The sequence below is a fragment of the Oenanthe melanoleuca genome, chromosome 11 (genome assembly GCF_029582105.1).
Source record: "Oenanthe melanoleuca isolate GR-GAL-2019-014 chromosome 11, OMel1.0, whole genome shotgun sequence".
NCBI lineage: Eukaryota > Metazoa > Chordata > Aves > Passeriformes > Muscicapidae > Oenanthe > Oenanthe melanoleuca.
This window is the reverse complement of record NC_079345.1, coordinates 7,823,205-7,846,194: the sequence shown is the minus strand read 5'-3', so window position 1 is coordinate 7,846,194 and position 22,990 is coordinate 7,823,205. Positions and strand designations below refer to the sequence as shown.

The following is a 22,990-nucleotide window of genomic DNA, read 5'->3' as shown; positions in this document are numbered from 1 at the left end:
CTGGCTGAGCACAGAGAGAGCTGCAGCTCCAGCACAGGCTGCAGAGCATGGAGGGACTTGTGCCAACCCTGCAGCTTCCCTGCCTACGTCTGTCTGCATCTCCAGCCCCTGTGTGCCAACAGCACAAGCCAGCCAGGCCCCACGAGCCCCGCTGTATGCCCAGGTAGTGCCTGGGGGTTCTGCTCTGGTACCTACAGCACTTTGCTCTGGCCAGCCAAGGACAACGCCATGGGATGATGTCGCAGTTCCTCCTCCGTGCAGCGCTGCTGGCTGCAGCTGTGAGACCACATTCCTGGTTCATGATCCATATCAGTCCCCAGGAGCCAGGCCCTGCCCACCAGAGAGGCATAGCAGTCAGGGAGGAAGAGGAGAAGAAAGAGACTGACCCTTTGCGGGGTTTGATAGATGGGTGTCACCAAGCAGCCAAAAGAGCTTCAGATTCAGTAGTTTGGGCTGTTGCTGCCCAGGCCATTGGAGTGCTCCCAGATGAACATCAGTAACTCCTGTCCTTGTCTTCCCAGCTGAGGTTGTGGTTGGTATTTAGCAGTGGAGGGGGAGAAAAACCACACGCCCAGCAATATGACACTGAGCACATACAGCATGACCCCTCAGCTTCCTTCCTGTGGCCTCTCTGAGCCCAGCCCCAGGAGCCGGTCACCTCCCTGCATACAGGGATGAAGGGAAGCGACACTCCCCTGCCTGCCTTTCCTGAACCAGCATGGGGAGGGGGCCTCAGTGCACAGCCTTCCTCCAATGTGAGGGGCAGGGGCCACAAAAACACCTCCTCCCAGCCAGCTCTTTGCCTGTACTGTGCTGTGCTGATCCCTGCTCCTCGCAGCCAGCAGAGAGGAGCTGACCCAGTTGTGTCAGCACGAGACGGGCTGGAGCTGCGATGGGAATGGGGTGGGAGCAGGGACACACGGGGCTGCACACCCGCTTGGGGGAACCACTCACTGAAATGAATCTGGATTAATTCATTGCCAGTGATGGGCAGGAGTGTCAGGGCTGTCCCTTGCAGCAAGGGCAAAGGCTCCCTGCTGGGAACACATTCAGTACAGATTGGATAAAGAATTGCAGAATCACAGAATGGTTCAAGCTGGAAGGGACCTTTAAGGGCCAACTAATCCAACCCCAGTGAGCAGTGAGCAGAGATTCTTTACCTAGATCAGATTGCTTAGAGCCCCATACAGCCTGACCTTGCAGGGACCTCATCACCAAATATTCATCTGTCTCAGACCACTGGTAGGAGAGGCCTTCAGCTTTCCCATGTGGGTCTTGGGCACTTTCATGCACACTGCCAGCCACCCAGCAGCCTGGAAAACCCACAGAGCCTGCGATGCTCATCTTCCCTTAGGCTTTGGTCTTGCTTTCAAGCAGTGGGCTGCTCTGATGAGCAGGAAAAGCAGTGACTGACAGAAAAGCCAAATTCAGTGGTTCCCCGCATTTTAATGTTTAAAGTTTAATGACCTTGTCATGGCAGTCCAGTGTTTGCCACCCTGGAACAAAGGCAAAACAGTTGTGATGATTCAATTACAGCTCCTGTTTTGAATTGCAATTTCACTCCTTCTGTAGGTTAATTAGTAGCACAGCCCCAGGCTGTCTGTGGCAAGGGTTTGCAGCGAAGTACATTAAAATTCAGCTGCATGCCATTAATGAGCAGCAAGGTGCTTTTCCAGGCACAGGCGTGCCTTCTTCCTCACAGCACTCAGGTGCCTTGCTGAGGGGCAGCACTAAATACTCAGTGGTGGTTAGAAGCTGGTCTGTGGCTGGGAAACCCCTGGCCTGCATCCCTGAGCTGCTGCAGGCTTGCTGGGTGATGCTTTTTGCATCTGCAATGCTCCCTGTGCCTGTTCCTGGCTTGTATCATGGGCCTGTCAGCTTGTACTGAAGGTTGTGGTTGGGTTTGAGATGGTGCAAACCTGCTCTGATCCCCTTCAAGGTGTCTGTGTAGGACATTTCTCAGCTGTAGGAGAAGAGCTGGAACCAGAATCAGCCCGTTCAGTTCCCTAGCCTGTGTGACCACCAGACGTTTGGGAGTTCCCCAGATGACAGCCAGCAGAGCACAGAGCAGTGTTGGTGTCCATAGGAGACGTTCAGTAGAGTGATCAGTCATGGAAAGAGAAGGAAGGAGACAGATGGTGCTTTCCCTCCCTGCTCCTCCCTTCAGGTGTCGTTTGCCCCAGGCTGGGGGCCACACAGGCTGCCACAGGCGCTGCTCACAGCCTCTGCCTCTGCCTCCCTGCAGGTACATCGAGAGGAAAGCGTTCCTGGAGCGCGTGGATCACAGGCAGTTCGAAATCGAACGCGACATCAGACTGAGCAGGATGAAGCCCTGACGTGCACGGTGGCTGTGGGGGATCTTGCTCCCTTATGTGCCCCAGGCTGGCTGGGGACTGCCAGCCACCAGTGACCACCAAGCACGGAAACTGTTCTCTACCCAAGACTCTGCCTGTATGTCTCAACATACAGGGTTTTCCTTTTACTGTAATAGTTTGGGGAGGGTATTTGTCAATGGACAGGAGGCTCTTCGAGGGTTAAATGGCCCAGCAGCTGATTGGAGACACCAGTGTAATTCTGGCAAAAATTTTCCAAGAAGAGGTGGTGTCACTCATCCTTTACCAATCCCAGGTGCTCCTGGCAGCAGGAGGAGCCACCAAGGCTGGGAGAGTACTGGCATGTTTGGTGGTGAGAGTGGAGCTGCAGGAAGGTTTCATGGCTGCTGTGCATACGCAAGCTGTGGGCTGGAGTCCTTCTGCCTGCTCTGCCAGCCCCGCAGCACTCCCTGCCCCTCCGCCCTCTGCTCCTGTCCAGACAAAGCCAAACTGTCTGTACTTGTTTGTGGGGTCTGATGATGCTGGGGGGGGGGTTAAGCAAGCTGGTGAAGAAATCCTTCCTTGTTCATGCTGTCAAGAAGATGGGAGCAGCTGCAGCAGGCAGGAAGGGCCAGGATCTGAGTGTTCACGTGAATAAAGTATTCCATCCCAACATTCTCGCGTGCTGGCAGTGTGGTTTGTGCGGGAAGCAGAGGACAAAGAAATTATCACATACAGTAAGGAGTGTCTGACAGGAGTCATGAGACCCTCTCTCAGAGGTGCCCAGTGTGTGCCCTGATAGCAGCCTGGGGGTCAGAGCAAGTGCTTGAATTACTTTCCCTCATTACTGGAGCTGGTGGTGCAATGAAACCCAGAGTTGGGGGTGACAAGGTCAATGTAGTCCCATAGCAGTTCTGCAGGAGTAAGGAAACCCATACAAAGCATGGCCACTCAGGGTTATTCAGCAAGTGCAGCTGTCTGGGAGGGCAGGCCAAGGCAGCTGGGTGTGGGATGAGCAGCTAGAGCTGGAGACCAGCACACTGTCATCCTGGCCATCCCTCCTGGCCTGGCTCTGGTGGGGCTGGGCAGCTCCCAAGGTCTGCCTGTGCACATCCTTGGAGGACAGGTACTCACCAGTGTTGGTGGGGCAGCCTGTGCTGGTGCTGTGCTGGGGGAAAGCCCCATCCTTCCTGCCCACAGGGTGAGCGATGCTGTCACTGCCCGTGGCCCCTTGCCTGTGGCTCTGAGCACAGTCTAAGCTCATGTGTCTGCTGCTGAGTCAGCCCCTGCTCTATGGCCTGCAGGATAGACCAGAACAAAACACCACGTGCTCAGGGGAGCTGCAGCCTTTGGCGCCTTGTTCTGTACAGAATCAGCTGTAATGGGCCTGCTTAAACTAGCCTGAAATTGGACAGAAACAAAACAACGGAGTGATGACATGTTTTCATCTCCAAACACTTCCAAGCCAGTTGCTGTTCTGGCTTAGGTTGCAAAAACAACCAGAGTCCTTGTGCAGGGCACTGTTGTGGGGAGATCTCGGCTTGGGGCTCCTGAATGGCCCTGGCAGGACCTCAGTGTGGGCTGTGGAGCGAGGCAAGTGCTGCTGCAGTAGCTGGGCTGCTCAGAATGGTAGTGTTGGACTACCTCCAGCACCTTCTCTCCTTATGTGCTGTCCTGCCCTCCTTACAGGGTCCCTCCCAACAGGGACCCCAAGGCAGTGCAGGCTTGTTTTGCTGCAGATCCCCGAAGATGGTGAGATGCTGAGGCAGCCACAAGCAGGGCTGGGAGGGCTGGTCCAGCTGTGAGTGCTGAGCAGGCAGCCAGGGAAATGATTTGCCTATTGCTTTGCTGTTGCTGAGAAGAGGGAATATTTGGGAAGATTTCTGCCCTGTGTCCCCCCCGTGACTCTGATGCTGGACAGCAGCAGGGAAGGGTCATGTCACCCCTGCACAGGCTGGGACCCCATGGCATCTGGCTTCTGGAGGCTGCCAAACAAAATCTTGCAGTGTGAGTATCCCTGCTGCATTCTAGGACCTCCTCTGCTCCAGCAGCTGGGCAGCACCAAGTAGGCAAGAAATGGAAAATAATTCTGTGCATTGTATCCTGAGCAAGAGCAGAATGGAGATGCAACAAGTACCCTTGGAGATCCCAAAGGCCGGAGGCACCAAACCCAGCCTTGTTGTTGAAGGCATTAAAGAGCTCCAGGCTGTGTCCATAGTGAGTCCTACAGCTGCATATGGCTCTGGATGGCTTGGGGGTGGCTTTGGATTCACATGCACACTAACGGTGTGTTAGAGGGATGTGGCCAGCACACCCTCCCCTGGCATGCTGGTGAACTGGGAAAACTGATGATCCCAAATTTACAGGATTCTGCCTGCCAGCCCCAGCTATGCTCTTCAGAAATCCTCCACATTTTTTTCTCCCCTTCAGCTGAGCAAATGTGGAAAATCTTGAAATCTTGGAAGCAACTTGACCTGCTGGAAAAGTGCAGTGTAATGGCAGTGGCTGAGAGCCTCGACTCCCCTCTCTGCTGGACTCCCCAGTTCGTGGCAGCATGGTGTGCCCAGCTCAGCTTGAGGATGCTGGGCTGCGGTGCCAGCTCCTGGCCCAGCAAGTTGTGACAGGCTTGGTGGGATGGCTGGGAGGCAGCCTCCAGCCTGCGCTGATTCCTGGCTTCCTCCACGCGCCCAAGCGTCCTGCGTTTTTGCTGGGTTGGATCATGTATTCCTCGCATCTCTTTCCTGAAGACGAGGAGTGATTTACAGGTCTCCAGAAACACAGCTTGGCTGCTCCTCTCTGCTTGCTATTTCCATTGCCCAGTCGCCTTCCCACGAAGGGGGATAGCCCCAGGATCTGCCAGCCCTCAGCATCCCCACCAGCCCTTGATGTCCCCAGCAGCCTTGCACTTTCTGCAAGGAGCAATGTTCGCAGATGTGGGTCCATCTTTTGAGACATTCCCACCTTGAGCTGTCTTCTTTGGGAAGCTCATGAGTTCTCCATGGGTTGGGACCCACCCTGGGCATTGCTTGGGGTAATTTTGACCCTATAAGGAATCCCTCATGGCCAGAGCATCACCTCGCCCGAGGAACTCCCCCCTCCCTGGCTGCCTGAAGGGGCCCCTTGTGCAGCTGAGCCCCAAACAAGGCTCCAATTGTGTCCGTGTGTCCTGATGGTCGGGGCTTCTGCTGCGGCATCCGTGTGCTGGGGCCATGGTAAAACCAGCTGTGTCCAACCCACACCCACAGGCTCAGCTGTACTGATCTCCTGAGGTTTCTAGGGGCTATTACAGGGCCATGGGAATCGTGACAGGGAGGTAACACTGCATTTAAAGCTGCTTCAGTGAAAGGAACACGGCAATAAATGTTGGCTCTTGGCATGGGAGGAGGTTGAACACTGGCTGATTGGGGGTGCATCCCATAGCCCCAGGCTGTCCCAAGGACCACAACAGGATTCGTGGACAGAGCTGTCATGGAGCAAAGTGTGGCAGCTGGGAGGAGGAGGGACCAGGGCATGGAGCTGACCTTAGGAGCATCTCCCTGCAGCCAGGGCAGCAGTTCCCTGAGGGGCAGAGCTGGTGCCTGGAAGGTGATGCTGACAGCATCATATCCTCTTTTCCAAGGTATTAGGTGCTCTCCTTCAGAGCAAGGTCTCACCCAGCAGCACAATGGGCTTCTGTTTGCAGTGCCTTCAAAACTAATGGGGAGTAATGGAGTGGCCTGTGGGTCTCCCACCCCATTTGAGGGTCTCCACCCTGGGGCATCCTTGTGCTGGTGGTGAGTGCTGGCACTGACATTTGAAACTCAGCTGATGGCAATGGCACAACCAGCCTTTCCTGCCATCAGCCCTTCCCACTCCCAGCAGTGAGCCCCAGCTGGGGGCGAGGATCAGCGCCAGCCCTTGCTAGGGGATGAATGGAGAGACAAACAGAGCAGCTACTGTTGGGGCAGCCTGAGGCCTGCAGTCTGCCTTGGCTTTGCTGTAGGTGAGGGGGTGTCCTGCCATCCTGCTCTTCAGAAAGGCTAGCAGCCTCCCCCAGCATCTTCTCTCCACAGCTAAGAACCAGCCCAGTGCCACAGAGAACAGGGATAAATCCTGGTTGTGATCCTGTTGGGTCCCATGATATTACAAGCCAAGAGAAATGTCCTCATTATTTCCAGAATATTGAAGTCTAATAAATCCTGTCCTGCCTTATAGGATTTATTTCTTCATTCATTGCTTGGAGACTTAGTGCTGTGTAATCCTATTGCTGCTCCAGGAGGTGGGGAGTGGCTTTCTGAAGCACAGACCTGGCAGGGCTGTGGGCAGGAGCAGGAAGCCCCAGCCAAAGCTGCTGGTCCCAGCAAACATCCCCAGTGCCAGCCCATTTCCTGGTATGGCCCACTATCCCAGAGCTGTGCCCTGTGTTTGATTCACCAAAACTAATCTCATCCAACAGTTGGGGCATGGCTGGCCCAATGGGACATTAATTGGTTGTTAGCCAATTAATATGGCATGGCACAGCCTGCTCCTCCTGTCCATTGTACATCTGCCATGCTCCCCCAAATCTCAGTTTGGACTCCTCCTACACCTTCTCACACCATATCCAGCAGGAAAAGCTGCAGAAAGCTAGGAACAGGCAGGCCCAGCACAGCCAGTCCCCTGCAGCCTGCCCGTGCAGAGCCAGCCGTGCCTGCCTCACCATACACCAGGGACTCTCCAGAGGACAATGACGGACACGTGAATATGGCTGGAAATTTTGCCACTGAAGTGTTTTCCATAGCAACTGTTGCTGGGGCAACCTGCATCCCAAGGAGCATCCACCCCAAAACACCCATCCCTGTGTCCAGTGGAGCTGGCAGGGAATCACAGCATGGGGCTGGTGGGACCCTCACTGCACCCCACCAGCAGCAGCCCAGGGATGCTCTGCAGCCAATCCAGCTCTGAGCATCCCCAGTGCTGCCAGGCCCCTGTAATGCTCCACTTTTTATCCTCTTTTTGGCATACCATTTTCTCAAAGGTAGGAGAAGCCAAAGGAAGACCTGTTGGTGCCTGCCGCCCCGTGGGTGCTTGGCTGCAGAAGCAGAGATGTGCAGGAGCTGTTGCCAGCTCAGGGTGCTCAGCAGATGCAAGCAGTGATTTTTGGCTCTGATGGACCAAAAATGGGAGATCGACTTTGACAGTGAGCACTTTGATTTGGGCATCAACACAGGGAGAGCGAAAAGTGAAATTCCCACTGCTTTTAAGTCCAAAGGCAGGAAGCTTATGGCCCCTCAGCACCTGCCTGAAGTCACGTGGTGGCAGCTTCACCCTGGGGACACCTCAGGGATCCCAGCAGACTCTCACTGGTGGCCTGGTGGGCCCACACCACACTCAGGGTATCCAAAGCAAACACTCCTTGGCTTCATGGGATCAGCTGTAGAGTGGTAGAAGAGAAGCTGGGGAGCCTGGAGCCCATCCCAAGGATGGTCACGGTGCTCAGAGCCTGCGCTGTCACCACTGTCACCAACAAGAGGAAACCACAGTCCTCAGGCTGCACCCGCCGGGGCAGCTGCGGTTTGCGGGCACGACCACAGTCCCTGCCACCGGATGTCTCCCACCCACAGCTGTGCCTCAGTTTCCCTTTCTGCCAGCGATACGCAGGGACACTTGCCTCCAAGCTGGGGACAGGGGTGGTGGCTCAAGTACTGCTTTGTGAGGAAGGGAATGTGTTTGCCATCTGGCCTCAGCTCTGCTGCTGCACCCTGGTGTGGCCTGAAAGTAACCCTGGAGGGTGAGAGGAAATGCCGTGATGGGGATGGTGGCTGGCAGGCACTGCACAGTCAGGGGCACATTCCTGGCCTGTCTCCACACGCACCACTTGCTCTCTAGCCTGCGGCTCTCACACAGGCCCGCTCATTGCCCACTTGCTCGTGAGCCCACGGGCTGCAGGCACCCCTTGTGTCCCTTCCCTTGGTTCCCTATGTGCTCTGTGCATGCTTGGGGAGCAGCGTGGGCTTGTGCATGTCCATAGGTCCTGTGCCCCCACGCAGCTCCCATGTGTGCCTCCCACAGCTCCCAGCTGCAGCCGCCCTCCCAGCCTGCTCCCAGCTCTCTGCAGATTATGGCAGGGACTGCAGCACAGCATACAGTGATGCCAAACCCAGGCTTACCAGCTGCTGGGGTGCCCATGGGCCGTGTGGCTGGGCTGTTGGAACAGGCCAGGCAGCCAGCCATGGTGTGCCACTGTGGTGTGCCCTGTGTGCCATGGTACACTGCATGTGCCATGGTGTGCCATGTGAGCCATTGCACCTACAGCTACCCATTATCTGCCCCTTGTATCCCCCTGCTGTTACACACCATCCCCATTACACGCCCCCAAACTCTCCAGCTACCTGTTACCCTTTAGTGCACACCCATTGCACACCTGTTACATACCCATTAACCTTTAATGACCTTTACTCATTACACACCCATTGCAGAGCCTTTTTCCTTCATTCACACACCCATTACACACCTATATAGCCTTTGTTACACACCCATATAGCTTTTGTTGCACACCAAGTGCAGGCCCACTATAACACCAGTTGCACACCATTCTGTGCACAGCTGTTGCACGCCTGTTCGCCCCCTTTACCCTTTGTCGCACTTGGTCACACCCCCCCTTGGCCTGTGCCACCCCCCTTGGCCCGTGTCACCCCGCCTTGGCCCGTGTCACCCCCCTTAGCCCGTGTCACCCCCTTGGCCGGTGTCACCCCCCTCGGCCCGTGTCACTCCTCGTCCCGCTCCCTTTTCACCCCTCACAGCCTCTGCGCCCCCCGTGCCCGCCCCGCCCCTCTCGGAGGCCCCGCCCCCGGGCGGGCACAGCCAATGGGGGCGGGCGGAGCGGCCGCGCCGGGCGCGCGCGGCGCTATAACGATCCCTACGGCGCCGCCGCCGCCCGCGCGCCCCGGCCCCGCCGCCCCCGGCCCGGCCCGGCCCTCGGCCCCCGGCCCCGCTCCCGGCCCGCCGCCCGCGCTGCGGCCGGAGCGGCCCCGCGGGAAGATGAACTACCTGGTGAGCGGGGGCACGGGGGAGGACGTGGGGGTGTGTGCGAGGACAGATAGGGCGCGGGGGAACGGCTGCTGGGGAGCCCTGTTGGAGGACGAGGAGGATGGGGAAGAAGGCCGCCGCCCCCTCACCGCTCGGCCCGGCCAGGGCCTCTCCTGTGCGGCCGATCCCACTGGAGTGACCTTGGCCGAGCTCCCCCGCTCCGGGGCTTCCAGGCCTTGCCTGCCCCCTCTCCCTCCCGGCGGGTCGGGGCGCTGCGGGACTCGCGGGGAGCCCAGCGGGGCCAGGGGCCTCCCCAGGCCTCCGCTCCACCGGGCGGGGCGGCACCGGCGTCGGGCAGGGCCGCGGGACAGCCGGCAGTCCGGCCCTGCCGCCCTGGGCGGGCCGCGACCCGTCCGGCCGCCGCGGCCCCGAGCAGCGCTGGCAGGTGCCGCCTGGCCCGGCTCGGGGACCCCGCGGGTTGGAAGGGCCCGGGGCCGTCGACGGGTGCCGTGCGATGGCCACGGCCACGGCTGACTCACCGCCCCGGCACTTCCTCCCAGTCGGCGGAGGGAAGGGGCGGGAGAGTCAGAGGAGGCCCCCCGAAACCGGGGAGGCGGAAGGGCCCGGCCCCTTCCCAGCACCACCTCTGGGAAGGGTGGGTTTTGCTCCAGCGAGGAATCCCGCGGTGGCTGGAGCGGGGAGATCCAGCTGGCGGGAGCCGAGCGGAGAAGCCCCCCGGCCGCGGGGCTCCGTGCCGGTGCTGAGCTGCCGCCCGCCGGGATGACGCCCCACCGGCCGGCGGGGCCCGGCTTACCGCCCCGGCGCGGGGCTCTCTTCCAGAACGTGCTGGCCAAGGCGCTGTACGACAACGTGGCCGAGTCCCCGGACGAGCTCTCCTTCCGCAAGGGCGACATCATGACGGTGCTGGAGCGCAACACGCAGGGGCTGGACGGCTGGTGGCTCTGTTCGCTCCATGGCCGGCAGGGCATCGTTCCCGGGAACCGCCTCAAGATTCTCGTGGGGATGTACGACAAGAAGCAGCCGCAGCAGCAAGCGCCTGGCCCGGCACAGGGACAGGCACCGCCGCAGCCATCGGTAGCCCAGCCGGCTCTGCCCTTCCACCACCAAGGGGGCTACACCCCGCTGTCCCCCGCCTCACAGTACACACCCATGCACCCTGCTTATGCCCCCCAAGGGGACAATGTCTACCTGATGCCAGTCCCCAGCAAGGGACAGCAGGGTCTGTATCCGGGCTCAGCACCCACTGGACAGTTTCCTCCTGCCCCAGCTAAGCAGCCTTCCACCTACCCGAAGCAGGCACCTCCCCACACCTTCCCCAGCCCCGGCCAGGAAATCTACCAGGTGCCCCCCTCCCTGGGCCAGGCAGCAGAGGCATACCCAGGGGGCTCTGCCAGTCCCCCGCAGGATGTCTACCAGGTTCCTCCCTCAGCTGGTCAATCTCAAGAAATCTACCAGGTGCCACCGTCATTGGACATGAGGAGCTGGGAAGGGCACAAGCCCCAGGGAAAGGTAGGATGGGGAGACTGGATTGGGGAGTGTGTTGTGTTTGTGGGGTGCTCTGTGGCCCATGTGTGTGATTGGGTGGTACAGCTTGGGCTTCTCAGCTTGCTGCTCTTGCAGCAGGCAGCCCATGTGCCCATTGCTGGGGCTGTGTGGGTATCCTTGCCCATGCCGCTGGCAGGAGCGGGTGCACTGGGAGAGTCCCTGCAGTGGCTGAGGTGCCCTGGTTGGTGTGAGCTACCCTTCTTGGGGCTGGCACAGCATTCGGCACTCTGGTCCTTGTGGTCTCTTGTGTGGGCTCTGCTGGTGTCACCCAGGGCATGGCAGTGTGTCTGGTATGGGCACAAAGTGTTGGTAACCCAAGAGCTGTTTCGAGATGCCAGGTTCTGGAGCTGTGGAAGTAGCTGTGGTACCCAGCACAATGTTGTGAGGTTTTGTTCCTCCTGGGAGCACACACAGGAACAGACAGGCAGTGCCAGCATTTCCCAACTGTGCCAGGCAGCTTGCCAGTACTTGCTAGGTACACTGCTGAGGCAATGGTGAGCCTAACGGCTCCATCCCGGACACCAGCCGACTTCTGGCTCTGCCCCTACACTGGCACGTCATCCCGCGGAAGAGGAGTGAGGTGCTTTCAGTGTCGTGTTTTCTGGGAAGGCTACTCCGACTCATATCCCTGGGAAGCAGCCAGTGGGGGGAGGGAGTTGCCAAATCACAGCCAGGGACAAGGAACATCTGAAAAGGAAGAACCAGCTCAGCACCTTGGCCCTCCTTGGTACTGGTTGGGCAGGGTGCCATTACCCTCTGGGTTTGGTTATTTTCCTTTCTGGTGTCACCATGAAATGACCCATTCAGGCGTGGAGCTGTGGGCAGGGATCTCCAGGTGCTGGCAGACCCCAGCCCACGCCTGGATCAGCCGTTGCTCTCTGCACAGCACGGCCGTGCCGGCCGGGCTTTGTCTCTCGCTGAGACTCTATCGCCGCTATAAATAACCGGTGATATCATCCCGTCCCCGGCAGCACCGCACACCGGCCGGGGAGCGCCCTCCCGTGGCTCCGGGCAGACCCTCATTCCAGGCAATCCAGTACGGAGTCTCTGTGTTCCCATTGCTGGGTTTTGGGGGAATGATGACCAGTGGGAGATGCTTAGTGGTGCCTACATCATGTCTTTTCCGTCTTTGCAGGTGCTGGTGCCCACCCGTGTGGGCCAGGTGTATGTCTATGACTCCCCCAAGGGTGAGCAGGTCGAGTATGATTTCCCTCGCCACCTCATCTCCACGGGCTCCCAGGAGATCTATGATGTGCCACCTGTCCGAGGAGGGGTCCCGAGCCAGTTCAGCCAGGAGGTGAGGCTGCTTGGGGGTGTCAAGGGGGAATCTCTGGCTGTGCCCTTAAGAATGGGAAATGATCTGTCACAGCCTGAGATCCATACCAGGCTAAATTGCACCCAAAACTGTACTTTACAGACCTCGGTGCTGCTTCTAAGCACCTCCACTGTTCCCAGCTGGTCCCTGAGAGGAGGTGGGTGGCCACACCATTTCTGACACGTTCTCCTATGTTGTCCCCCCCCTCCAGGTCTATGACACCCCTCCCATGGCAGTGAAGGGTCCCAATGGTCAGGACCCAGGCCAGGAGATCTATGACGTGCCCCCCAGTGTGGAGAAGAACCTGCACCAAACTGTAAGTGCTTCTGGGAAGCTCCCAGCTTCTTTGCGTAAGAATGACAAACAGATTTTTACAGGGAGAAAAATGTACTAGATCAGTCTCCCCAGAGATGTGGTGATGTCCCTGGAGGCTTTCAGAATGTCAAGTAATGGGTTGCTGGATGTTCATACCCAGGGGATGAAGTTGGACCAGATGATCTTCAAAGTCCCTTCCTACCTGGCCTGCTCTAGGATTTTTTTGATTCCTGTCCCAAAGGGCAGGAGCACCCTTGGGGTGCGTGGCTTCAAGATGGCACTGGGTGGGCTACGGGATGGATTCCCACATCTTGGGGCAGCCAGCCTGTGCATCCACACCTGCCCCAGGCCAGGTCTCCCAGCAGTGCTGACAGTGCCACTGCTCTGCCCTTGCAGGTGTACGATGTCCCCCCCTCAGTGAGCAAGGATGTGCCGGACGGCCCAGCGCGGGAGGAGACCTACGATGTGCCGCCTGCCTTTGCCAAGCAGAAAGCCTTCGACCCCTCCCGCCACCCGCTCATCCTGGCCCAGCAGGAGCCCTACTTGCCAGAGGATGTCTACGATGTGCCCCCGGCAGCTGGGAAAGGTGCTCCTGAGCTGCCACTCTCCCATGAGATCTATGATGTGCCCCCCAGCCTCAAGAAGCTGGGGGGATCCACCTTCCCCTCCCAAGAGGTGTACGATGTGCCCCGGGACCTGCACGCCCCAGGCAAGGGCTCTGTGGACACGGAGGGCGAGTACATCTATGATGTTCCACCACAAGTGGACCGCGAGGCCAAGGGCGCTGATGGCAAGCGCCTCTCGGCCTCCAGCACAGGCAGCACCCGCAGCAACATCTCCACATCCTCGCTGGATGTGGTGCCTGTGAAGGAGCCGGCTAAGGGAGCCGGCAAGGAGTTCTCCCTGGACTTGGATGCCGCCATGGAGACACTGGCCAAGCTCCAGAGTGGCGTCAGCAACGCTGTCTCCTACCTCATGTCCTTTATCAGCACCAACTGGCGCAGCCCTGAGCACATGGAGGTGAACGCTGCCAACATCCGTGGGGCAGCCGAGGGTGTCCGGACAGCCCTTCGGGACCTACTGGAGTTTGCCCGGGGGGCAGTGGGCAATGCTGCCCAGGCCTCTGACCGCTCCCTCTACACCAAGCTCAGCAAGCAGCTGCAGAAGATGGAGGAGGTCTACCAGGCCCTGGCACGGCATGGCCAAGTCCTGGATGCTTGCCACTGGGCCCCCAGTGCTCTGGCCAGCAGCAAGCCAGGCACAGATGACTTGGAGCACTTCATCATGCACTCTCGTGGTGTTCCCGATGACACCAAGCAGTTGGCTTCCTTCCTGCACGGCAATGCCTCCCTTCTCTTCAAACGGACAAAGCCGGCGGTGGAGAGTGGTGGCCATGGGCCCCCTCACCCCTCCGACAAGGCCAGCAGCATCCAGTCGCGACCCCTGCCCTCCCCTCCCAAGTTGCTGGCCCAGGAATCACCTGATGGGCCCTATGAGAACAGTGAGAGCGGCTGGATGGAGGATTATGACTATGTCCATCTCCAGGTGGGCATGGGTATGGGGGCTGCTTCCCACAGGGAATGTTTATGATAGTGGCCCTGTGGCAGAGGGGGGATTAGGCAGCTCTGTTTCTGCCTGTGTTTTGCTCTTACCCTCCAGCTTGAGGGCTGTGTGGCACAAGGATGTCCCAGGGCAGGTGGGGCCTCTCTGGCAATGCTCATGTTGCTGATCCTTCCATGTCATGCCCCTGCAGGGCAAGGAGGAGTTTGAGAAGACCCAGAAAGAGCTGCTGGAGAAAGGCAACATCATCCGGCAGAGCAAGGACCAGCTGGAGCACCAGCAGGTAAGGGCACTGGGGCAGGCAGGTGGGTGCTGCTGCACAGAGCACTTGGGGCATGCAGGACCTTATGTCTTGCTTCCCTTGTAATGTCTGCTGCTGGCATGACCACGGCCCTCTTCCCTGGATGTTCCCATGGTACATTCTACCTTGCCTTCCATACCAGTGCTATGCTAGGGTAGAGGGACCTTGATCCTGGGGAGGAGCCTGGCATGGCTGTCTGGGGGCTGGCACTGTCCCTCACTGTGTTCCCTGGAGCTGGTGGCTCCATGGAGCAGGTGCTGGCTCAATGGCCACCCTGCCCCACACGTGTCTCTCCCACAGCTGAAGCAGTTTGAGCGGCTGGAGCAGGAGGTGACACGCCCCATCGACAATGACCTGTCCAACTGGAGCCCCCCCCAGCACTACAGCCCTGCGCGGGGCGGTGGGACACTGTGTCCTGCTGACCGCCAGCTCCTCCTCTTCTACCTGGAGCAGTGCGAGGCCAACCTCACCACGCTCACCAATGCTGTCGACGCCTTCTTCACCGCTGTCAGCACCAACCAACCTCCCAAGATCTTTGTGGCCCACAGCAAGTTTGTCATCCTCAGCGCACACAAGCTCGTCTTCATTGGAGACACGCTGTCCCGCCAGGCCAAGGCCCAGGACGTCCAGCACAAGGTGATGCACTACAGCAACCTCCTCTGTGAGATGCTCAAGGAGATTGTGATGACCACCAAGGCAGCTGCCCTCCATTACCCCTCTCCTGCCGCCTCCAAGGACATGGTGGAGCGCGTCAAGGACCTCACCAACAGCACGCAGCAGTTCAGGATGGTGCTGGGCCAGTTGGCAGCCATGTGATGGCCTCAGGGCCACTGTCCCCTCTCACTGGCCCCCACCCTTCCCCAGACATGCATTTCTCTCCATGCAAGTCCTCTCCACCCGGTGTAAGCAGACATGTACATAGAGACTCCTGCGCACACCGGGGGGCTGGGGCTCTGTGGAAACAGTGGTGAGGGGCTGCAGCCATCATATCCCTTCCTCCTCCCTCTGGCCAGGGGCCAGGAATGGTTTGAGCTGTGCCCGTAATGAAGCAAAGCTGGGAGGTGGCTCTATGTCCACTCTTTGCCCGCTGTCCTCTCTCCATACAAAACCAGCAGCCAGCTGTGGGCTGAAGGGCATGGGGCCATGTCCCTGATGAGGCAAGGATGTGCCTGGCAGTTTGAGATGCAATGCGAGATGCCCTTTGTGATGCTGTAGCTGCTCTGCTCTTGGGAGGACTCTAGGGTGGCCAGGAGCTTCTAAGGGTGTGGAAGCCATCCCCTGTGATGGTGGGACAGTGCGACAGAGATGGGTTGTACTGTTCCTTTGTGTGCTGGAGGCTGGGGAGAGGGGTCCCCAGGGGAATAAGGGGTGGTGGGGAGCTGCTGGGGCAGGAAGGGGCTAACCTGTGGGTTCTCACGTCTCGGGTTGTGCTACAGTACCAGCTGTAACCGAAACGCGAACTGAAATTGGTGCCTTTTGAACATAGGGGAAGCTTCCGCTGGTTCCCGGAGCTACCAAGTGGCAGCCCCCCCAAAACATGGCCCCAGGTCCCTCAGCAGTATAAAGATTTGCCTAGAAACACCCCTTATCTCCTGGGTATCTGCGTGTGCCTGCCAGGGTGAGGGAGAGACCCTGTGGAAGGGCTGGGGAGATCCTGTCCTCCTAAAAGATCTCCTAACCTTTGGGACTAGAGGTGCACAGGGTGTTAATGGGACACAAGGGATGGGCCTAAGAGGGTTGGGGTGGGCCTAAGAGGGTTGGGGGGGAAAGGAGGGGTGGCAGTGCAGGGGGGAGCCACATGGGCCCTGAACTGCTGTGGAGTGAATGTCCCTCACAGCACCGTGCCAGGATCCATGGCCACCATGGGAGCTATCGATTTGGTGTGGCAGCAGACAGGATGATAGCCCCCGGCCCCAAACATTCCAAGTGCTGGCGATCCATCCCTTCCAGAACCTCAGGAACCATGGCACCCTCAGTCCTAGAGGCACCTCTGCTACTGCTCTGAAATCACAGCACACCTAAAAACAAACCACAGTCCACAGTTCCTCAAGTGTGTCCTCATCCCCAGCACCTCCAGAGCTGTCACCCCCAGCCCCAGGACCCTGACAGGAAACCAGAGCCCGGTGCCACGCAGGTGCTTGTTGAGGGCCTTGCGGGTCACTCCGGGCTCCACTGTCACCGAGAAGTCCTCAAGGCTCAGCTCCGCAATGGCGTCCATGCGGCTCAGGTCGAAGCAGACGCCGCCCTGGCACAGGGGCACCGGGGCTCTGGGCATGGCCGGGCACCCAGAGCCCCCGGGGGTCAGAGGGGCCGGGGGAGCCGATACCTGCACGGCATTGACGCCTCCTTCCAGGCCGGTACCCGTGCCAAAGGGCACCATGGGCACCCGGCAGCGGTGGCAGAGGGCTGCCAGCTCCTGCACCTGCCCCACCGCCTGGGGCCACACCACGACGTCCGGGGGGGCACAGCTGGGGGACAGGCAGCACCGCTGACCAACTGACCTGACCACTGGACCCTCCCCATGGCTCTTCTCCAAGCTGCCACTTGTCACATGCCCCTTCCCTTCCCCACGGGCCCTGCTCCACCCAAATATTTCCCATCCCCAGACCCGGCCTCTTCCCACAGTCGTTCCCCTGCCCAGCCCCCTGCCCGGGGCTCCCAGCTCCAGGGCCACTCACGGGTGCATGGACTCATCGTGGCCGTGCTGCTCCCGCGCTGCTGTGGCCGTGGAGACATTGGGGGCCCCAGCCACGGCCCTCAGCGCCTCCACGAAGTCAGCGGGCAGCGAGGGCTGCGGGGGAACAACGAGGGCCCGTCAGGGATGGACTGGGGAGGCTCTGATCGCGGCCACGGGCTCGAGGTCAAGCGGCCACGTCAGGACCTGAGCGCCCTTCGGAGCCCCGGCCGCACCTTGGAGCAGCAGCCGCGGCGCCCCAGGGCCGCCCCCAGCGCCAGCACCCTCCGCAGGGCCATGTCGCAACGGGACAGGAACGGCAACATGGGAACTGCACCGGACCAGGACCCTGCCCTCCCCCGCAGCCCGTCGGTCCCTCCCCCACACTGACACCTTAAGGTGGCTCCAGCCACACGCCAGGGTGTCCCTGCTCGAGGGACCTGCGTCTCACCGGTGCCCGTGCTCGTGTTCCGTGCTGTCCCCTGCCTGAGCGGAGTCGCTGCATTCCCCACGGCCCCCGCCCTCACAGGCGTGTCCCCTTGCCCGCTCAAGTATCCCCGCAGCTGCTCAGGGGTCCATGGCCGCATAGGAGACCACATGTCCCCATGCTCCTCCCCTCCCAGACCGGAGTCACCGTGTCCCCCTGCCCATCTGTTCCCATTCCCAATCGGGGGTCCCCCTGTCCCTCTGTTCCCATGCGCAGCCAGGTGTCCCCATTCAGTGCCAGGAGTCGCCATGTCCCCACGTCCATCTGTCCCCTTTCCCAGGCACGTGTCCCCATGCCTCTCAGCCCTCCTGGACCGGCGTGCCTCTCACGCCCAGAGAACTGACCCCAGCCCATGACGCATGTCCCCGTCCTCAGCCGGGTGTCACCCGGCCAACCGCCTGCCCCGTGCCCCGCTCCCGTCCGTCCCGCCATGGCGATAAGGACACAGCGCTCAGGGGGTGGCAGCGTTTATTGCAGGCCTCAGTTGGCCTCCAGGATGGAGTCGATCCAGTCGCGGAGCTTGGTGACGCGGGCGTACACGCCGGGCGTCTGGGGGTCGCAGGTGCTGCTGCCCCAGGACACGATGCCCACCAGGTTCCAGGCGCCGTCCTTCTGGCACACCAGCGGGCCCCCGGAGTCGCCCTGCACGGAGAGCGGGTGAGCGCCGGGCCGGGGCCCGGGGCCGCCGGGGGCGGCGGGGGCCGGGGGAACGTACCATGCACGAAGAGGCTCCGTCGGCGCCGGCACACACCATCACGTCGCGGATGCGGTAGCCCCAGAACTCCTTGCACTGCGCGTTGGTCAGCAGGGGCAGAGCCACCTGCTGCAGAATCGCCGGCGTCTGAGAGGCTGCGGGAAGAGGGGGGCGTCAGCACCGGCAGCGGAGCAGGAACGGGGAAACGGCTGGGACGGGGAGCGGGGAGCGAGGAGGACAGGACCGCGATGATAGGGGAGATCGCAACAGGATTGGGTCAGGATTGCAGATTGGTGATGGGGATGAGCAACGGGACAGGGATGAGGATGGGGATAGGGGAGTGGGATGGGGATTCGGATTCAGATATGAATTTACGGGGTTCTGGGTGGGAGATTGGCATGAGCATTATGGACGGGGACTGACCATATGGAAGAGGAAGGGGACAGGAAAGACAGCGGACAAGGATGGGGATGGCGATTTGGATGAGGCAGGGGACGGGAATAGGGATGGGGACAAGAAAGTGCACCTACCGCTGGGGTTAGTGAGCCCCCAGCCAGTGGTGACGCAGGTCAATCCCCCATCGAACACGTCGGTGGCCTTGGGCAGGCACACGGGGGACACGCGATCCGACAGCTGTGCCGGAGTGGCCAGTTTGATCAGGGTGATGTCGTCGTGGATGGTCAGCATGTTGAACTTGGGGTTCTTGAAGACCTGAAGCAGGCAGCACTGCTCTCAGCACCTGCACCCCCTGCCGGGGTGCCGGGCACTAGGCGCTCCACAGGGATCAGCAGGGACATCGGGGACCGGTGGGGACCCCGGGGGTGGCTCCTGTGCGTCCCGTGATGGCTGCGTGTCTGAGTTGCAGAGCCCAATCCCTGGGACACAGGGGAGCAAGGACACCCCAGGTCACATCCCCTGCGGGGATGAAATGGACCCTAGGGCCTGAACCCCTACCCCTTGGGAATTCCTGGGAACATGGGGACATCCAGGGGAACTGACCTGAAGGATGAGTGGCAGCAGGGGACAGCCCAGGGGATTGCAGCGCAGGGATTGGGAACACCACGGACACGCCAGGGAACCCTGCCCCTCAGGGTAAGGGGAACCGGGGACTCCTCAGGAACACAAACCCCAGGACAAGGGGGACCCGGACACAAGCCCCCAGGCCGCCTGTGGTGGCCGCGGGACGCCGCAGGCACACGGAGGCCGCCCCGCAGGTACCTTCTCGATCGTCAGTTTCTGCTGGTCAGGGCCGGGTGCGTCCTGGTCGTAGGCGCCCACCACCACGGTGTCGGTTTTCCTGAGCACAGGCAGGCGCTGAGCACGGGGCACCGGCACGGGGACGGGGGGGGTTCCCTGGGCACTCCGTGCCCGCGCCCAGCCCCGGCCCGGCCGGCAGCAGAGCCGGTGCCTACCTGACGCCGCAGTGGGCAGCGGTGACCACCCAGTTCTCGCTGATCAGGGAGCCGCCGCAGAAGTGGAAGTCGTTGTAGCGCTGGCGGGGAGAGCTGCCCTCAGCACCCGGCACCCGGCGCTCAGCACCGGCGCGCTCCGTGCCCGGGCCGCCGCACGGCCCCCGCCCCTGCCCCCGGCCCGCCTCGGGCCCTCACCTGCAGGGACACCTGCCACGGCCAGGACCCCGGCACCGCCGGCTCCCCGTTGACAATGCGGTTGTAGCCACGGATGACCGGTGTGATGGCGGGCACGCCGCAGCCTAAGGGGTACGGGCGGCCGTGAGGCGGCGGATCCGACCGTCCCGGCCCCACGGCCCCTCCCCAGCACTCCCGCCCGCCCGAGCCCCGAGCCCTCCCTGCCGAGTCTCACGGCCCCACGCACTCTCGGGGAGGGCGGCACGGGCAAAGCCCGCCAGCGCCAGGCAGCTCAACACCCACAGCAGAGCCATGGCCACTTGTGAGGACACACCTGCCGGGCACCCGCCGGCCCTTATATGCACCCCTGGGCACCGCCCTGCTTCCGCTGGCCTTGCCACCCCGGCCTTGGGAGATAGCGTAGCACCTGGTATGGCTCCAGGGCACGGCTGGGACCGTGGCACCTGGAGCCAGCATCCTTGGTTATGGCTGTAGAACAGCACTGGCCTGGACTAAGTGCTGGCTTCTAAATGTCCTTGGAATCATTCCAGCTGGCTCATGTCCTTCATAATTGGGGTCCCAGAGCCGGACACAGCTCTGCATACATTGTCTCAGGCTAGTGGAGGAGCAGAATCCCCCACCTTGGGAGCTGCTCAGGCTGCTGGAGTTGTAGCGAAAGATACGGTGGGGCTTTCGGGGCTGCCTACACCCGCATATTGTCATGGAGTGGTGGAATTTGAAAGAACCACGGAGTCCACCTAGGGTTGGGTCTGCAGCGCCTTTACAGGCAGCAACCCAGATACAGGGACAGGGTCGCTCTTCATCCAGAGGTCCAGGCCCCTGGGACACCAAGGACTTGGGGTGAGAAGGTTCAAAGGCTGGCAATATGCCGGTGGCACTCTATCTCCCAAGGCCGGGGTGGCAAGGCCAGCGGAAGCAGGGCGGTGCCCAGGGGTGCATATAAGGGCCGGCGGGTGCCCGGCAGGTGTGTCCTCACAAGTGGCCATGGCTCTGCTGTGGGTGTTGAGCTGCCTGGCGCTGGCGGGCTTTGCCCGTGCCGCCCTCCCCGAGAGTGCGTGGGGCCGTGAGACTCGGCAGGGAGGGCTCGGGGCTCGGGCGGGCGGGAGTGCTGGGGAGGGGCCGTGGGGCCGGGACGGTCGGATCCGCCGCCTCACGGCCGCCCGTACCCCTTAGGCTGCGGCGTGCCCGCCATCACACCGGTCATCCGTGGCTACAACCGCATTGTCAACGGGGAGCCGGCGGTGCCGGGGTCCTGGCCGTGGCAGGTGTCCCTGCAGGTGAGGGCCCGAGGCGGGCCGGGGGCAGGGGCGGGGGCCGTGCGGCGGCCCGGGCACGGAGCGCGCCGGTGCTGAGCGCCGGGTGCCGGGTGCTGAGGGCAGCTCTCCCCGCCAGCGCTACAACGACTTCCACTTCTGCGGCGGCTCCCTGATCAGCGAGAACTGGGTGGTCACCGCTGCCCACTGCGGCGTCAGGTAGGCACCGGCTCTGCTGCCGGCCGGGCCGGGGCTGGGCGCGGGCACGGAGTGCCCAGGGAACCCCCCCCGTCCCCGTGCCGGTGCCCCGTGCTCAGCGCCTGCCTGTGCTCAGGAAAACCGACACCGTGGTGGTGGGCGCCTACGACCAGGACGCACCCGGCCCTGACCAGCAGAAACTGACGATCGAGAAGGTACCTGCGGGGCGGCCTCCGTGTGCCTGCGGCGTCCCGCGGCCACCACAGGCGGCCTGGGGGCTTGTGTCCGGGTCCCCCTTGTCCTGGGGTTTGTGTTCCTGAGGAGTCCCCGGTTCCCCTTACCCTGAGGGGCAGGGTTCCCTGGCGTGTCCGTGGTGTTCCCAATCCCTGCGCTGCAATCCCCTGGGCTGTCCCCTGCTGCCACTCATCCTTCAGGTCAGTTCCCCTGGATGTCCCCATGTTCCCAGGAATTCCCAAGGGGTAGGGGTTCAGGCCCTAGGGTCCATTTCATCCCCGCAGGGGATGTGACCTGGGGTGTCCTTGCTCCCCTGTGTCCCAGGGATTGGGCTCTGCAACTCAGACACGCAGCCATCACGGGACGCACAGGAGCCACCCCCGGGGTCCCCACCGGTCCCCGATGTCCCTGCTGATCCCTGTGGAGCGCCTAGTGCCCGGCACCCCGGCAGGGGGTGCAGGTGCTGAGAGCAGTGCTGCCTGCTTCAGGTCTTCAAGAACCCCAAGTTCAACATGCTGACCATCCACGACGACATCACCCTGATCAAACTGGCCACTCCGGCACAGCTGTCGGATCGCGTGTCCCCCGTGTGCCTGCCCAAGGCCACCGACGTGTTCGATGGGGGATTGACCTGCGTCACCACTGGCTGGGGGCTCACTAACCCCAGCGGTAGGTGCACTTTCTTGTCCCCATCCCTATTCCCGTCCCCTGCCTCATCCAAATCGCCATCCCCATCCTTGTCCGCTGTCTTTCCTGTCCCCTTCCTCTTCCATATGGTCAGTCCCCGTCCATAATGCTCATGCCAATCTCCCACCCAGAACCCCGTAAATTCATATCTGAATCCGAATCCCCATCCCACTCCCCTATCCCCATCCTCATCCCTGTCCCGTTGCTCATCCCCATCACCAATCTGCAATCCTGACCCAATCCTGTTGCGATCTCCCCTATCATCGCGGTCCTGTCCTCCTCGCTCCCCGCTCCCCGTCCCAGCCGTTTCCCCGTTCCTGCTCCGCTGCCGGTGCTGACGCCCCCCTCTTCCCGCAGCCTCTCAGACGCCGGCGATTCTGCAGCAGGTGGCTCTGCCCCTGCTGACCAACGCGCAGTGCAAGGAGTTCTGGGGCTACCGCATCCGCGACGTGATGGTGTGTGCCGGCGCCGACGGAGCCTCTTCGTGCATGGTACGTTCCCCCGGCCCCCGCCGCCCCCGGCGGCCCCGGGCCCCGGCCCGGCGCTCACCCGCTCTCCGTGCAGGGCGACTCCGGGGGCCCGCTGGTGTGCCAGAAGGACGGCGCCTGGAACCTGGTGGGCATCGTGTCCTGGGGCAGCAGCACCTGCGACCCCCAGACGCCCGGCGTGTACGCCCGCGTCACCAAGCTCCGCGACTGGATCGACTCCATCCTGGAGGCCAACTGAGGCCTGCAATAAACGCTGCCACCCCCTGAGCGCTGTGTCCTTATCGCCATGGCGGGACGGACGGGAGCGGGGCA

At 61.3% G+C, this 22,990-nt stretch overlaps 5 protein-coding genes across 6 annotated transcripts in view; 3 read left to right on the top strand and 2 right to left on the bottom strand.

Moving 5' to 3' along the window:
* Positions 1-2,987, top strand: part of CFDP1 (craniofacial development protein 1) — a 61,836-nt gene extending 58,849 nt beyond the window's left edge. The window contains 1 exon segment of the mRNA XM_056500500.1: positions 2,246-2,987. Within this exon segment, the coding sequence (XP_056356475.1) occupies positions 2,246-2,336 (91 nt within the window). The 3' untranslated portion in view covers positions 2,337-2,987.
* A 6,216-nt stretch (positions 2,988-9,203) lies between these two features.
* Positions 9,204-15,944, top strand: BCAR1 (BCAR1 scaffold protein, Cas family member). Of its 2 annotated transcripts, XM_056500800.1 has the most exons (7): positions 9,204-9,323; positions 10,140-10,829; positions 12,001-12,162; positions 12,392-12,496; positions 12,892-14,040; positions 14,249-14,338; positions 14,657-15,944. In XM_056500800.1, exons 1-7 carry the CDS (start codon positions 9,312-9,314, stop codon positions 15,170-15,172), a joined length of 2,724 nt encoding a protein of 907 aa, XP_056356775.1. In that variant the 5' UTR covers positions 9,204-9,311; the 3' UTR covers positions 15,173-15,944. The 2 variants fall into 2 exon arrangements, with proteins under 2 accessions (XP_056356775.1, XP_056356776.1); XM_056500801.1 differs by lacking the exon at positions 9,204-9,323 and having other exon boundaries at positions 9,870-10,829.
* Positions 15,945-16,113: 169 nt separating this feature from the next.
* LOC130257875 (probable D-lactate dehydrogenase, mitochondrial) lies at positions 16,114-17,393 on the bottom strand. Its single transcript, XM_056500802.1, has 4 exons — positions 17,267-17,393; positions 17,035-17,147; positions 16,683-16,824; positions 16,114-16,601 (listed from the first exon to the last, which is right to left on the bottom strand). Exons 1-4 carry the CDS (start codon positions 17,354-17,356, stop codon positions 16,350-16,352), a joined length of 597 nt encoding a protein of 198 aa, XP_056356777.1. The 5' UTR covers positions 17,357-17,393; the 3' UTR covers positions 16,114-16,349.
* Positions 17,394-17,968: 575 nt separating this feature from the next.
* Positions 17,969-20,128, bottom strand: LOC130257780 (chymotrypsinogen 2-like). Its single transcript, XM_056500629.1, has 7 exons — positions 20,045-20,128; positions 19,819-19,922; positions 19,624-19,703; positions 19,430-19,508; positions 18,742-18,922; positions 18,233-18,366; positions 17,969-18,159 (listed from the first exon to the last, which is right to left on the bottom strand). Exons 1-7 carry the CDS (start codon positions 20,109-20,111, stop codon positions 17,998-18,000), a joined length of 807 nt encoding a protein of 268 aa, XP_056356604.1. The 5' UTR covers positions 20,112-20,128; the 3' UTR covers positions 17,969-17,997.
* A 657-nt stretch (positions 20,129-20,785) lies between these two features.
* On the top strand, positions 20,786-22,945 carry LOC130257781 (chymotrypsinogen 2-like). Its single transcript, XM_056500630.1, has 7 exons — positions 20,786-20,869; positions 20,992-21,095; positions 21,211-21,290; positions 21,406-21,484; positions 21,992-22,172; positions 22,548-22,681; positions 22,755-22,945. Exons 1-7 carry the CDS (start codon positions 20,803-20,805, stop codon positions 22,914-22,916), a joined length of 807 nt encoding a protein of 268 aa, XP_056356605.1. The 5' UTR covers positions 20,786-20,802; the 3' UTR covers positions 22,917-22,945.
* The last annotated feature ends 45 nt before the right edge of the window (positions 22,946-22,990 follow it).

Excerpts from the sequence above, each read along its gene's own strand:
- LOC130257781 (XM_056500630.1), top strand. The coding sequence starts at position 20,803 with ATGGCTCTGCTGTGGGTGTTGAGCTGCCTGGCGCTGGCGGGCTTTGCC. Across the intron at positions 21,485-21,991 it reads AGAAACTGACGATCGAGAAG|GTCTTCAAGAACCCCAAGTT; the intron begins GTACCTGCGGGG and ends TGCCTGCTTCAG. Across the intron at positions 22,173-22,547 it reads GGGGCTCACTAACCCCAGCG|CCTCTCAGACGCCGGCGATT; the intron begins GTAGGTGCACTT and ends CTCTTCCCGCAG.
- LOC130257875 (XM_056500802.1), bottom strand. The coding sequence starts at position 17,356 with ATGTTGCCGTTCCTGTCCCGTTGCGACATGGCCCTGCGGAGGGTGCTG. Across the intron at positions 17,148-17,266 it reads GCCGCGGCTGCTGCTCCAAG|CCCTCGCTGCCCGCTGACTT; the intron begins GTGCGGCCGGGG and ends GTTCCCCCGCAG. Across the intron at positions 16,825-17,034 it reads CACGATGAGTCCATGCACCC|CTGTGCCCCCCCGGACGTCG; the intron begins GTGAGTGGCCCT and ends CCTGTCCCCCAG.
- LOC130257780 (XM_056500629.1), bottom strand. The coding sequence starts at position 20,111 with ATGGCTCTGCTGTGGGTGTTGAGCTGCCTGGCGCTGGCGGGCTTTGCC. Across the intron at positions 19,509-19,623 it reads GCTGCCCACTGCGGCGTCAG|GAAAACCGACACCGTGGTGG; the intron begins GTAGGCACCGGC and ends GCCTGTGCTCAG. Across the intron at positions 18,160-18,232 it reads ACGGAGCCTCTTCGTGCATG|GGCGACTCCGGGGGCCCGCT; the intron begins GTACGTTCCCCC and ends CTCTCCGTGCAG.
- BCAR1 (XM_056500801.1), top strand. The coding sequence starts at position 10,080 with ATGACGCCCCACCGGCCGGCGGGGCCCGGCTTACCGCCCCGGCGCGGG. Across the intron at positions 12,163-12,391 it reads CGAGCCAGTTCAGCCAGGAG|GTCTATGACACCCCTCCCAT; the intron begins GTGAGGCTGCTT and ends CCCCCCCTCCAG. Across the intron at positions 14,041-14,248 it reads ATGACTATGTCCATCTCCAG|GGCAAGGAGGAGTTTGAGAA; the intron begins GTGGGCATGGGT and ends ATGCCCCTGCAG.